The 13,571-nt window shown below is 43.6% G+C and overlaps 1 protein-coding gene across 4 annotated transcripts; it reads left to right on the top strand.

Annotated features, from left to right (window-relative positions):
- Positions 1-2,890: 2,890 nt before the first annotated feature.
- On the top strand, positions 2,891-13,138 carry vegfab (vascular endothelial growth factor Ab). Of its 4 annotated transcripts, XM_018743464.2 has the most exons (8): positions 2,891-3,090; positions 4,977-5,016; positions 6,528-6,724; positions 7,718-7,794; positions 8,057-8,089; positions 10,376-10,447; positions 11,999-12,118; positions 12,964-13,138. In XM_018743464.2, exons 1-8 carry the CDS (start codon positions 3,025-3,027, stop codon positions 12,983-12,985), a joined length of 627 nt encoding a protein of 208 aa, XP_018598980.1. In that variant the 5' UTR covers positions 2,891-3,024; the 3' UTR covers positions 12,986-13,138. The 4 variants fall into 4 exon arrangements, with proteins under 4 accessions (XP_018598980.1, XP_018598976.1, XP_018598979.1 ...); XM_018743460.2 differs by lacking the exon at positions 10,376-10,447; XM_018743462.2 differs by lacking the exons at positions 2,891-3,090; positions 10,376-10,447 and adding an exon at positions 4,618-4,808.
- The last annotated feature ends 433 nt before the right edge of the window (positions 13,139-13,571 follow it).

Here is a 13,571-nt window from a genome sequence, read left to right as displayed (position 1 = left end):
AGGTGTGCAGAAATCTCAGAGTCTAAACACGACTTTTAAGAATTAAATAATTGCTTCAGTCACAAGATCTAAGATATAACTATAGAAGATAAAAAGAGAAGATAGAAAGATTTTTTGTCCTTGAAAGGAAGTTGGGGGGAGGTCTAAATTCACAAAAAGGAGTGAGTGCTGCAAGGAAAGAGAGGTTAATGGTCCAAGAAATGATGAATGAAACAGTCTCAACAACAAGCGCAAGAACGATGGAGATTTAGGGGGGAGTTTTCTGTTGTACTTGAAAAAATATGGGAGGCACAAGTCCCACTCCTGCACAGTGAAGACCGTCTGCAGTGGAGTACGTGCCTGCTATCAAAACTCCAAGTGAAACAACTAACACCATTAGGCAAGGATGTTAAGATGAGGTCAGCAGAACTGCATGTTACCAAAAACTGAAAGGTTAAATCTGCAACTTTTTACTTTCACTGTCGTTTACATTTACAGTACATGTATTCACTTAGCTGACACTTTTCCTAAAAGAAAATTACAGCGTTAAGATACTTACAATGATTTCGCCATTTATGCAGCTGGGTCATTTTTACTGGAGGAATTTCAGGGTAAGTACCTTGTTCAAGGGTAGTACATCAGGTGAAAGATTTTGTAAGGTGAAACATGTGATACTATTTTACTAAAAGATAAAATTTTCATTGATTCAACTAAAAAATTTTATATGGGTCCATGAATAAAAACGCATGGTTATGAAGTAATACAAAAAAATTAATAATGTCTGATTTAATTTCATAAGGATGCACGTCTCCATGGCGCCCCCTAACGCCTAACAGCGGAAATGTTTCCACGTGACATCCTATACCCTAAAAGTAAAGCATCCTTAATCTTACAATACATTGACCTGGTGCCATTTGAATTGTTCCTGCTCGTTTGCTGTTTTCTGCCTCTATAAGGATTCTTTCTAGAGTTAGTAGTTGTTAGTAAAGTACACAAACATATGGGTAGGAATGCTTTCGGAATTTTACTTTTATTCAGTCCAGTGTTCCTTGCATACAAGCCAGGGGGCATAGTGGCATCTACAAGGGAAAGAGTTTAGGCATATAAAAAGAAACTTAAAGAGAAGTGTCAGATTCTAAGATGCAGGGGTACGATTTGGGCAACATCTGTAAGACGAACCTTTGGTGGTCATTCAGAACAGAATATGATCTCTTTGCACTGAATATTAGGAACATATTTTGCCTGAGTAAGAGGGAATCTATAAGCAAAGCATATTGGGCCTGTAGCTGTACTGTACATGGAAATGCAGTAACAGCCATTCGTACCTGAAGACAGGAAGTCTACTGTGCTGCAGCCCAGCCCAGCAGTTTAACACGGAGGTGAAGGGACCCATCGGGACGTCCAGCAGCTTCTGTAGGGACATGGAAGAGACCCCTACGTGTTGGTGGTAGATGATGTCCAGTGCTCATGGTCACTGTGTCTAGACTGAGCTGAATGAATGAATGAATGAATGAATGAATTGTGCTGCTGTCAGATATGAGTGATAGTTCAAGTATCTGAAGGTACAGGCCGTGTTGCCCAAACGTTAGCACAGTGGACAGAGCCTGGTCTGGGACAGCTCAACAAGGACAAGAGCCTCATAGAAATAAACTACATTTGTCAAGTTGCATAACGTAGCAGCACACTGCGAAATAAGTGAGATATTTTGGACACAGCACAAAGTTGTCAGACACCGAAGTTACTTCATCAGTTGTGCACTAAAACAAATACTGTGGTGCGGGGGATGCATTACCGCGGTAAATTTCTGCGTACAGCAGCTATGTTACGCTGTAAATGAAGCACTCTGTTGAGAGGGAGAATGAGGGAAAAGAACTAGAGAAGAACTGTTGAGGAAAAAGTTGTTCCTCGCTTCTGGGAAAATTTTGGCTATTACCCAAGGTCGTGTGACGTACTTAATTTAATAATGGACAGTGGTCTGAAAACAGTGGGTATTACTTAGTATTACTAAATTTATGCAGTATTTGCGTGTGTTATTCCAAGAATCTACTTTTACTTGTATTGATTTTGTATACTTCCGTATCTATTTCATACATCGGTTGAGATGGTCGATGTCTCAGAATATTTCAACAAAAATCAACAATAATATTATTAATGTCGGATAAAACCAGGGGAGTTTACAGCTTTAGCTGTTTTCCTTCGACTTTTGCCAAACTTTTCCGTCAGCTCGTGAGGAACTGCCGTCGCCTTGGGACCCGAGAGCTCGTGCTAGACCGCAGTGCACAGCGGACCCGAAGCCCCGCCCACCACGCTCCGGCCAATAGGAGCATCGACTTATCCTGAACGCTCGCACCGGAGCGCTGTAAGTTCGGCACGAGAAGAGGGGAGCGGAAACCCGCTCCATGTTCTCCACTATGAGGATCTCGAGACTTTTTTAAAAGAAACGCAGAGACATCAGTGAGATGTGAAAGAATGCGCGCTGATCTTCTGGTCCACTTCGCTGAAGTAATCTGAACGGGCCGTTCACGTGGGCAAACACTGATCAGTCCTGATCTCTCTTTTTAAATGTCGTTATTTATGTTCTTACTGTGTCTGACACGACGAAGGCAATGTGCTGAGCTGGATTGAGTCAAAGTTTTTCCTTTTTTTATGCTTTCTGTTTTCCGATGAACGCCCACCAGAAGGAAGGTGAGAACTCAAAGAGAATGGGATTCCTGCCGTTAAGCGTGGATTGCAATTGCCTCTGAAGAGAATTTAGCTCCTCATCGAATACACGCGCGTTCTGGATTCTCCCTTTTCTGGTTATACTGGCATCCATTGGCAACTGTTGCAAAGAAGCTGTTTCCAGGGGGGTGTCTGCCAGGTGTCCGAGCCTCCCCCGCCCCCCCCCCCCCGTCGAGGAACCCTCGCGGGATCCATGCCACTGTCGCTCACTGAAGGATTCTTGATAACATTGTTATTGTGATTGATTTTCACAAATGCGTTTGGAGAGATTGGCCTTTCGCCACATAGGATTCTGACTCAACATCTGCATTCGGAATTACAATCATGAACTTTGCTGTCAGTTTCATGCAGTTATTTCTCGCGACGCTCCTCTATTTGTCCGCTGTTAAGGTAAGGTCTCTGCGTCCGCATGGACGAGGTTGCTGGGGCCGGGGGTGGGGGGGGGGGTGGTTGGAGATTCAGAAATCCCGAAATATTGCTGAGCGACACGCTTCACGTGTCATTACTGAGTGGGTCGTCCTTGTTCCCGCGGCGCGAGGTCATTCTCTCGTGCCCTCCCCCAAGCCGCGAGAGCGGATCCTTGGCCGCGTTTGGAGGTGGTTGTTGAATCGCATCGGCAGCTCCGATCACAACCTTGACATTGTGATTGTCGGCCGGGGGTGGGGGCTTTCCACACTGCTGTGGACATCTGGTGTTTGTTTGCACTTATTTGTATAACATTGTAGTGTATTATGCAAATGCACACTCACAACGCAGTACAACGACTGTATCTGCGTTTTCATTCGGTTATTTTGAGGGTTCAGCACCTTGTCTCGTGCGGGGTCACCGTGTGTCACCGGGGTGTCACCTCTGTCACCTCGTCGACGCGGGGCCCTGAAATTAACCGTTTTATTGTCCGAGTCCCTCTCCTTGTTCCCCTGAAGACTGGTTTTCTCGGAGTTTTTCTTTCATTTCGTGTATAGTTTTGAACTTTTGGAAATTCAGGCACTTTCGATACAACAAATCGCAGAGCAGTTGCGATATTCGCAGATCTCGAATTTAGCTGAAGTGGTTGTTTTAATGTAAACTGTGACTTGAGAGAGCGACTTTTTCCTTTAAAAGGCGATTGCAAGAAAACACGCGACTCCGGTGTTTCCGTGTTAACTATATAACATGACTTAAAGATTTTCTTAAAACGGAATGCATCCGAGGACATTTTTGTGAGAAATAAGACGAAGCAGTGCGGGAAAGTGAAATTTTAAACTCATGCTCGTTAAAAAATAAAAATAAAAAAGTCCGAATGGAAAACGTGTGGTAAATAGACTGAGGTGAGTCGCTTCTGAAACGCGCGTCAATGAACCGCTCAAACGGCCGCATATTTTACACCCACGGCAATAATGAACCTGTCACAACCCCGCCGCAATCTGCGCAATTCATATAGGACTCAAAACATGTAATACACAAACATTTAATCGAATCGAGATTCAAGAGCAACCCTCTCTATATTTATTTATATATTAACAGTCGTTTACACTGCGCCTTTTTTCTTTATGTTTAACGGTGACATAACATGCGGATCATGCTGTTCACTTCAAGGGAGAGAGAGTTTTCACTTTTCAAATCTCCCAAATGAAATCCGACCCAAAGTATGCATCGCGTTTTTGGAGCGCAGCCTCCGCTCGCCCGAACTAGGCGGGATTCGTGGCGGAGTTGACGCGTTTCTCACGCAATCTTCGTGGCCGTTTGCGTGACGGCGGGACGAGGCGCGCTTTTAAACGGCGGTTTTTCTGCCGGAGGCGGGGAAGCGCGTGCGGAGGGATCAGGCCACCGGACGCGGAGCGCGGGGCAGCGGGCCTCCGCACATTGCGACATATCTGGTGACATTTCGGCCGCAGATTAATAGTCCGGACGAAAGTGAGGCCCTTTCAGTGCGCGCGCGCTTGGGCGGAGTTTAAACGTCTCCTGTTTGAAACACAAGCTCCACGTGCGTTGTCGCACACTACGCGCAATTTAAGCAAAAATCTTTTTTTTTCTTTTTTTTTTTTTTTTTTTATTTTTAAAGGGAACTCGCGAGCCCAATGTCCCGTGTCTTCTCAGCGTTACGTCCCCAGAGAAATGATCAAATACATGTGTGTAAATATTAGTGTAGTGCAGTGGCGTACGTGACACGTTTAGCAGAGCACGATTTTGGATTAATTTAGGCGTTTATACTAAGTTACTGTAGTATTATTGGTAGGTGAAAAGATAATAGTTGAATAATTTAAATTTATGCGTGTGCCCTTTTTTGTCTTCCACAGACTGCTCCTCATATACCTGGGGAAGGAGGAAAAAGTGGCGGTAAGTTTATAATAATAATAATGATGATGATGATAATGATAAGAAGAAGAAGAAGAAGAATAAGAGTAATGAAAGGGTTTAGAATATAGAAACATGTACATGTGCCGGTGATGCTTCTGCGCAGTTGTCCGAAGGGTGTGCAATAAGAGCCTGCCCCCTGGTGGACAAAAACGGAACGACTCATAAGAAATAGTGCAAATGCTATGGGACTTATTCTTATTAAAATGTATTTATTTAGCTAATGCCTTTCTTCCGGACGACTTAGAGAGTTGCATGAGAAGTGTTACAATGATTTACTCATACACACTGCTATTTTTAACTGGAATAATTCAGGATAAGTATTTAGGTCGGGGGGGGGGGGGGGCTATGACATGACAAGGTATTCAAATCAGGGACCTTCAGATGGCAAAGCTACAGCCCAAACCACTAAGTCTAAGGTACCTGCTGCCTCATTACTGCGTAACACACAAGGAGCAAGTTGCCAAATAGTGAACAAGATCTGTCCGAACCTTGCAGGGAGATATTGCATTCTGTTTTCAGTGCAGTGCTGTTATATCACTGTAAAGACCCCTCACAGCATGGAAAGAGAATGTGCTATGTGTTAATCACATCTTTATGTGTGTTTATCAGAGGAAAGTGTCCGGATTAGGTTGTTGTCAGTAGGGATTAGCAGCAGGCGCAGATGGAATTGTTAGTATAGTTATGCATGACGTGAGGATGAATTGCTTGAAAGGAAAAATAGCTGTTATTATTATTGAAGGTGTTACACATCTATTACTTTCCATGAGTGACTGAATACATAAATGTAATGACAAAATCATGGGGTACTGATCCATGTATCTGCTGGTTATCTGGTGGAGCTGGAAGTGAAGGCAGGCTGCTACTCAGTGAAACTCACTGAAGAGCTTCTCCCTTATCTCAGTAGTTTTACAGCCATGGCTGATATGAACAAAAAGACTTTTCATTGCCAATCATTTCATTGCCAGTGAATCTTCTCATTGCTGGAACTTACTTAAACTCTTAATCAAGCTTATCATAGTTTGTTACTAGTTAGCCTAGTCTTTATCAAGAAAATAAAGGACACGTAACACTGAATTACTAAAGTACAGGCGGAAGGAATTATTAAATTGGCTTTGCATTTTATATATGTAAATTTATTAAAATAGTTGCTAGAGTGGTCAAGAGAGGAAATGTGGGCTGCATATAGCGCTTGCCTTGTTCCATCTGCAGAGAATAAAATGTTTTACAATGGTGTTTAATATGACATGATTATTGTCTAATTGAAAGTAAAGGAAGTAAAGCCATCTGAGGCATGAAGAAAAGCGTACTCATCCTCCAGCTGGATTTAAGCATAACTTTCACCTCACTAGAAGAAGATACATTGTTTTGTTTGTTTGATTTTGGGGAACCATGAACCAGCTCAGACGACCACATGTGGTTGAATGCTCTGGTGAATGTCAGTGAATGCCCTTGCAGTAACGGCTCATTCCCTTCCATGTTCTTCCCCGCAGTGGTTTCCTTCGTAAAGGTATACAACAGCAGCTTGTGCCAGCCACGGGAGATGCTGGTGGACATCCTGCAGGAGTACCCAGAGGAAATAGAGTACATCTTCATCCCATCCTGCGTCGTTCTCATGCGCTGCGGTGGCTGTTGCAACGACGACATGTATGAGTGCGTCCCAACAGAGACGTATAACATCACCATGGAGGTGAGCTATTGACAGAATTGATTCCTTTTGTCCGCCTGCCTCTTTCCTCTTACTTTCATGACAGTTAGTCACTTCAGCTATTTTTTGACTCTACATGTGTTATTTAAGCCTGAGTTTTCCCAACTCCTATCAAGCATTTCTGTTTGTCACAGCAAAAATTATTGTTGTGAAACATTTTTATCAGTTTCAGTTGGAGAATGGAAATTGCAAATTTAGTATATACAGGTGTCCCATCCGAAATATACTAAATGGAAACTGTAAATGTACTATGTGCATGTGCTCCATCTGAAATAGACTGAATGGAAACTGTAAATGTAGTACATACATGTGCTCAATCTGAAATAGGTTGAATGGAAACTGTAAATGTAGTATATACACATGCTCCATCCGAAATAGACTGAGTGGAAACTGTAAATGTAGTATATACACGTCTCATCTGAAATAGACCGAGTGGAAACTGTAAATGTAGTTTATACACATGCTCAATCTGAAATAGATTCAGTGGAAACTGTAAATGTGGTATATAAACATGCTCCATCCGAAATAGATTGAGTGGAAACTGTAAATGTGGTATATACACATGCTCCATCCGAAATAGACTGAGTGGAAACTGTAAATGTAGTATATACACGTGCTCAATCTGAAATAGATTGAATGGAAACTGTAAATGTAGTATATACACATGCTCCATCCGAAATAGACTGAGTGGAAACTGTAAATGTAGTATATACACATGCTCCATCCGAAATAGACTGAGTGGAAACTGTAAATGTAGTTTATACACATGCTCAATCTGAAATAGATTGAATGGAAACTGTAAATGTAGTATATACACATGCTCCATCTGAAATAGACTGAATGGAAATTGTAAATGTAGTAAAGCATGTGTCCCATGTGAAGTAGACTGAATGACTGCATGTAAGAGGTGTTGTACAGAACAGTATGGTTTATTGTTTTTCAGACTACACATATAATCCTCTTATTTCTCAACAGGTAATGAGATTCAGACCCAAAGTACAACGGAGCATTTTCCAGTTGAGTTTTATAGAACACAGAAGATGTGATTGCAGGTAAGAATTTCACTTACCTGGTTTTTGCCTGTGGTTATACACATCGCAGCTGTTAGTTCACAAAAGATGGCAAATTTTGCTGAGATATGCCACCACTATGAGTTGCAGCTACATCGTAAAGATAAGTTAAAATAAAAATAGAATTCATCTGGCTTACATACAGACTGAAAAGTTGATATAAAAGAATGTCTGTCCTGTGCTATCAGATGAGCATGTACTGTACTGCCTGATAAAGTCCCTTTCTTTATTCTAATGTTTTCAGACCAAAGAAAGAAGTAGTGGAAAAAAAAGAAAAGTAAGTAAAGATAATGTATATTTAACTCTCAACTAACTTGGTGTCTTCGACTGTCTGTGGTGCCTGCCATTTGTCGTATTTAGGTGGAAGAATGGTAAAAGTACCATATTAGGATCATAAATTTAATCACAGTTGAATCGTTCATTCATTCTTTAATTAGCCTATGATGGAAGCTTAGGGTGCTGGGTGAGTTAGGGCGTACTCCAGGCACGACTTCCATTGCAGGGCAGCCACACAGGTACACACACTCACACATACACTGTAAGCCCTTTGGAGTCACCAGTTCACCAGAAACACGTACTTGGACTGTGGGGGAAACTGGAGCAACCAGAGGAAACCCACACCAACACGGGGAGAACATGATCACATAGCCCAGGTGCTGCGAGTCACCAGGGCTGCCCGCTGCACCACTGTGCCACCCTACATTTTGATCAGCCGTGTCCGTTCATTTCAGAGCGCTTCTTGCACTTCTTCTGCGGCAAACTACATTCCACATCAGTGAAAAATAATTAATGGTAGTACTGTGAATCGGCATTTGCACATTTTGGGAAATTTACTGGCGTGAAGTCGGCTAGATGTTTCAGCGGGAGTTGGAGTGTAGGTTACATGGGTTGCAAAGTTTTGTGTCTTACGCCATTGAAAAAGGTCTGCTACTAATAGGGAATTAGGAGAGTCCGTTAGGAGGTGCGCAGCACATGAGAGCGGCCGTTTATATTTTCCTTATTATTCTGAATACGTGGAGTATACGTGCTGTGACATAGTTAACTAAAGTATATCCCAGCATACAAAGAACATCTCAGAAACACTCGGTCTTTAATTTTGATAAATGCTGCAGAAATACAGACGTCAACGGACACCCGTATTGTCCATTGAAATTGCAGCCATGCGGCTGCAATAATTGCATTACTAACATTGTTCTACCAACATCACATTAGTCGAGTCCAAATAAGGTTATATTCTGTTCTGAAATCAGTGTGGCCAAATCACATCTTATATTGTTTGGCAGTTGAAACTCGTACCAACACGGATTTTCAGAGATGCGTGTTGTACATAAATTGCCAAACTGGCGCCCATATCAGTGTTTACCTGATAATCACATTTCCCCTTATACACTTTATCATATCGTATTATTCCTGAGTAAAAGAAAAAAGGAGCGACCGTCGACTATGCGGTTCCCACATGTCGTAATGTGCTTTTTGCTGAAGGTGCAGTATCTTTTGCTACATCTTGGAAAACAATCCCAGCATGCCGCTTTAAGGGAGATTAGGCCTCTCAGGGGTGGAGGGCGGTTGTCTGTGTTATGGTGTTTGGTCTCGGGGCACATTATAGTCAAACATTAAAGCAGGAAATGTTACCCTCAGTGACATTCAAGGTGTTTTCTCCCAGTCGTGCTGCCAATAGGGCGGCGTAAAACGCCACAGCTGGAGAAGCCTTTCGCCACCCCTGCCTTTGGTTTTTTTTCCATCCCGTCACGTTGCCTTGACCTTTGGCCTTTGCTGCTTCCGGGTTCTAATTGTAGAAGCAGGTGTTCTGCAGGGAACTATTTTGTAATGTAAATAAAAGGTCAGCCGAGAGAGGTCGAGGCAGTTGAGTTTAGAGCTCCGTGGGGAGGGGGGTGGCGGGTGGAGGGAGGAAGCTTGGTGACCGAACAGAGTGAGTCATCACTATGGATGCTGCAGTGCCAAGTATGGTGTCTGTGCGACGCATGGGACACGTCAGCATGAGGAGGCAGACCAGATGTGAGCCGTCAGCTATTCGGCTTCAGCCTGGAAACAGCCGACGCTGATTCTCTGTGGCTCCCTGCACTCTTCTGGGCCGTTCCGAGAGCTTTTAAGGATTGGATATAAAAGCGATATAGTGTAGTTTCACAAGGTTGTTAGTGTAGGAGCAGGCAGCGAAAGGCTGTGCATCACATCTCGTCTGCAGTCACAGAGATTTAAGGGAGATGTCAGTTGGAAAGGAGAAACATCTGAAGCCCAGGAATGCGTGAAGCGTGTGTGTCTCACCTGTGTCGTATGTGTAGCCGTGTTTCACTCACACAACGCCTGTACGCCGTGTCATCAGTAAAGTGTGTGTCCCTGCTGACCCGTAGAACAGCGGTGTCCGTGTCACCGTCGTGTCCTGAAGTTGCCAAGTCCTCCGACCCCCTACCCCAACTCCCTGCGAAAGATCTGAATTCCGAGCCTCATCTTTTGCTTCGATTTGTTTGATCATTTATTTCATTTGAACGTCACTGTCCCTCCCATTTAGCTGCATCTGCATTGTTTTGCTTTTTTTTCTTTCCAGAAAACCCAGGAAGGGCAAGGGCAAAGGCCTAAAGAAACAGAGACAGAGAAACCGAGACAGAAAGCAAGTCTCGTATGTCAGCTGTGCACGGCCCACGCCGCACCTGCACTTGAGCTTGTCTCTCTTGGTCGTTAAGTTAATCTGGGAGGAGGTCATTTGTTCCTTGTAATTCGCTCCTTTGGTTGGCTTGAGGGTTTTTCCACTTGGTGTCCACACAGCCTTAATCTGCTACAGCAATAATGTGGCACCGAGGAGATGGCAAGGCAGCGGTGTCAAAACGCATGGCTTTCCACCCATCTTACTAATCACCCTGTTGGAATCACGCCGATGCACTGTCCACTTTGTGTGCTGTCGCATTTTTGCGTGCTCAGTGTCATTTTCAGACCCATTTTCCTCCATCTCTCATTGCTCTTTCTTGTTGCGGAGTCGGAACATGATTTAGGATTGGCCATTTTATTTACTTTTCTCCTGTGGGTTGTAAAAACAAAGCATTGTTTTATGTTTCTTATTCTGTGTAGCCAACACAGCATCATGGAAAGTTTAAAAGAGGATGGTTATGTGGTTAAAGCCCACAATAAGAGGGAGGGTTGAGTCCCAGTTGTCTTGTGGTGCTGTATCTGGATGCTGGCCCTCTGGGTCTTTTGCAAGGCATGAAACAGGGCTCGAGATCGGCACAATGGCTGCAGTTTACACCATCGAGATGGGACGAAAGGGGTATACCTACTGTGACCAAATGCGTCTTTATTGTTCATGCCTGTTAAACTCCGAGCAGCTCTGTCTTCTGTTATTCTCAATGACATATGACCCTGTGAACATCGATTCAATGCAATAAAAGATACTGCATCTTAAAGCACCAGCCATCCTGAGTTTCATTTAAATCGTTTGCGTGTTGAAGGCCGTACATAAATGCCGTGTAGGGCAGGATTTTAAGCAATTTAACTGACAGGATCGTAACCCCAGAGTGGGCACAGTGCCCGTCTGCCATAGCTGAGCTCAGTACAACCCTGTGATTGCCTCTGTCTGGGGTAGAGGAGTGTGAATGGTGGGCTACGTTTTGAGCCCTCGGCCGTAAGACTGGGGTGGAGTCGGGGGCTGGATGGCGCCGGGGGCTAGCATGCGCTGGAGGGCTAGCAGTCCGCTGTTGCTGCTTTTGCCTGTTGCTCGTTGGTCGTGACCATCACATCTCACATACAGGGCCTTGCTACTCGCTTGTGTTTCAACAGGACGATGTCTGGCTCCATGTTTTTATCATTGTCCCCAAACATCATTCATTGTCCTCTCCCTCCGGCTTCGCGGCTGATCCCACCCCACCCCCAACACCCCTTTCCACCTCGTCGGGCTTCTTCTAACCCTGTGTCAAATAGCTTATATAAACAGAGACTACTAACACTCACCCACCATATGCCCATCTGCACGTACACACACACACACACACACACACACGTACACACACGCTCCTTGTGTGAGGAGTGCCAGGACAGTGTGGCAGAGTGAACTACAGTAGACGTTGGCACGCCTGTTTGTGTGGGATGACAGGGAGTTTGAAAGGGTGCCGCGTGTGTGTCCCTCTCTCCATCTCTCTGCTAGACACTCCAGCTTAGACCTCTTTTTCCCTTCTTGCAGCCACTGTGCGCCTTGCGCAAAGAGAAGAAAGCAGGACCCCCTCACCTGTCAGTGCACCTGCAAAAATACAGAATTAGACTGCAAGTCCAGACAGCTTGAGTTAAACGAACGAACTTGCAGGTTTGTTTATGAATTATTTCAATAAACAACGTGTCTGCTGGTTTGCTGACTCTTAAATGTTTCTCTTGAGAGAAACGTGCTTCTAGTTGGCTTGGAAAGCTTTCTGTCTCTAACCCTTTGTGAGTGTGTGTGTGTGTGTGTGTGTGTGTGTGTGTGTGTGTGGGGGGGGGGTGTATGTGGAAAGCAAGATATTTGTGTGGCTCCATTTCCTCTGTGGAATCAGTGCTTTTTTGTGTGTTGCTTGTTGTCAGAATTGGCATTTGGAGTGCTAAGCTAACTCTCTACATCAGGCCTGCCATCCACTCCCTGGAACTACTGTGAATTTACAGTGAACTTGCTGTAAGTCACAGTACAGTCTCTTAATCTCTTTGGCTTGTGATAAAGCAAAATTTTCCTTTAGCATGGGATTGTATGTATTGGCCTGTATGTGTGAACCAAACGTTAAAATTTCCAAACAATTAATGCTTTATTTGTCTATCGCACTGCTCTTGATGTTATTGTGCTTTTCATTGATATATAATGTATATATCAATATGTACTCTGTTTGCGTGTGTGTGTGTGCGCGTGTGTGTGTTTATTGTAATGTGGTAGATAACACTTGACATGCGTACGTAACCAAGTGTCGCTATAAAAGAGAAGTTCAAGACAACATGACCATAATTTTAAATGGATTTTTAGAAAATTAAAGAGGTCCTTGTTTTGTGTGTGATAATAATTATGGAGAATAAGGTGTGCATGCTTTGCTCCCATAGAGTGTAACCTCACTGGTTAGTTGTGGCATCACTCAGATTTTCAGTGGTGCATATCACATCCACCGTCTGATCTGTTGATTCTCTTTGACTCAGATGTGACAAACCCAGGAGATGAGAGGAGGACGAACGGAAGTCGAAATGAAGGAATTTTCTTGGCACAGCACTTTGAACATTTTCTTCGAAGATGCATTCCTTGGACGGAATAAGGAACACAAAAAAAAATGACAAATTCATCCAATGTATATTTTTCAGTACATATATACATATATATATATACACACACATATTCATATATATATACATAGATTATATATGTATGTATAGGGATATGTGTGTGACATACATATATATGTATATACATACATATATGTGTGTGTGTGTATGACAGAGGGAGAGAATGTCTTGCTGCTAAAAACACAAATAACCCTATTGAACGCAAACAAGGGTGCAGACTTTTGACCTGCATGTGAATGGAATTGTGGTTCTTTCAAAGTGATTCATGTCGTGTAACACTTCACTGGATAATGCTCTGCTGTGGATATACATGAACAAAAACGATGAAAAAACGGTGGATGCTTCGCAACACGGTCCGATGGAAACCTCGCACACCGCGACTCGAAGGCAAAGATGGAGGACTGCTCACTGCCCGCAAGGATGGATTGCTGTCACAGGAGAACAAGTGAACAAGGGTGTGGAGGCCA

This window comes from Scleropages formosus, chromosome 1 (assembly GCF_900964775.1).
Source record: "Scleropages formosus chromosome 1, fSclFor1.1, whole genome shotgun sequence".
In the NCBI taxonomy this organism is placed as follows: Eukaryota; Metazoa; Chordata; class Actinopteri; order Osteoglossiformes; family Osteoglossidae; genus Scleropages; species Scleropages formosus.
The sequence above is the reverse complement of the archived record's forward strand: the minus strand, read 5'-3'. Positions and strand labels throughout refer to the sequence as shown.

Coding starts and splice junctions, on each gene's coding strand:
- vegfab (XM_018743464.2), top strand. CDS start 3,025: ATGAACTTTGCTGTCAGTTTCATGCAGTTATTTCTCGCGACGCTCCTC. Junction 7,795..8,056: donor CACAGAAGATGTGATTGCAG/GTAAGAATTTCA, acceptor TAATGTTTTCAG/ACCAAAGAAAGAAGTAGTGG. Junction 8,090..10,375: donor GTAGTGGAAAAAAAAGAAAA/GTAAGTAAAGAT, acceptor TTTTCTTTCCAG/AAAACCCAGGAAGGGCAAGG.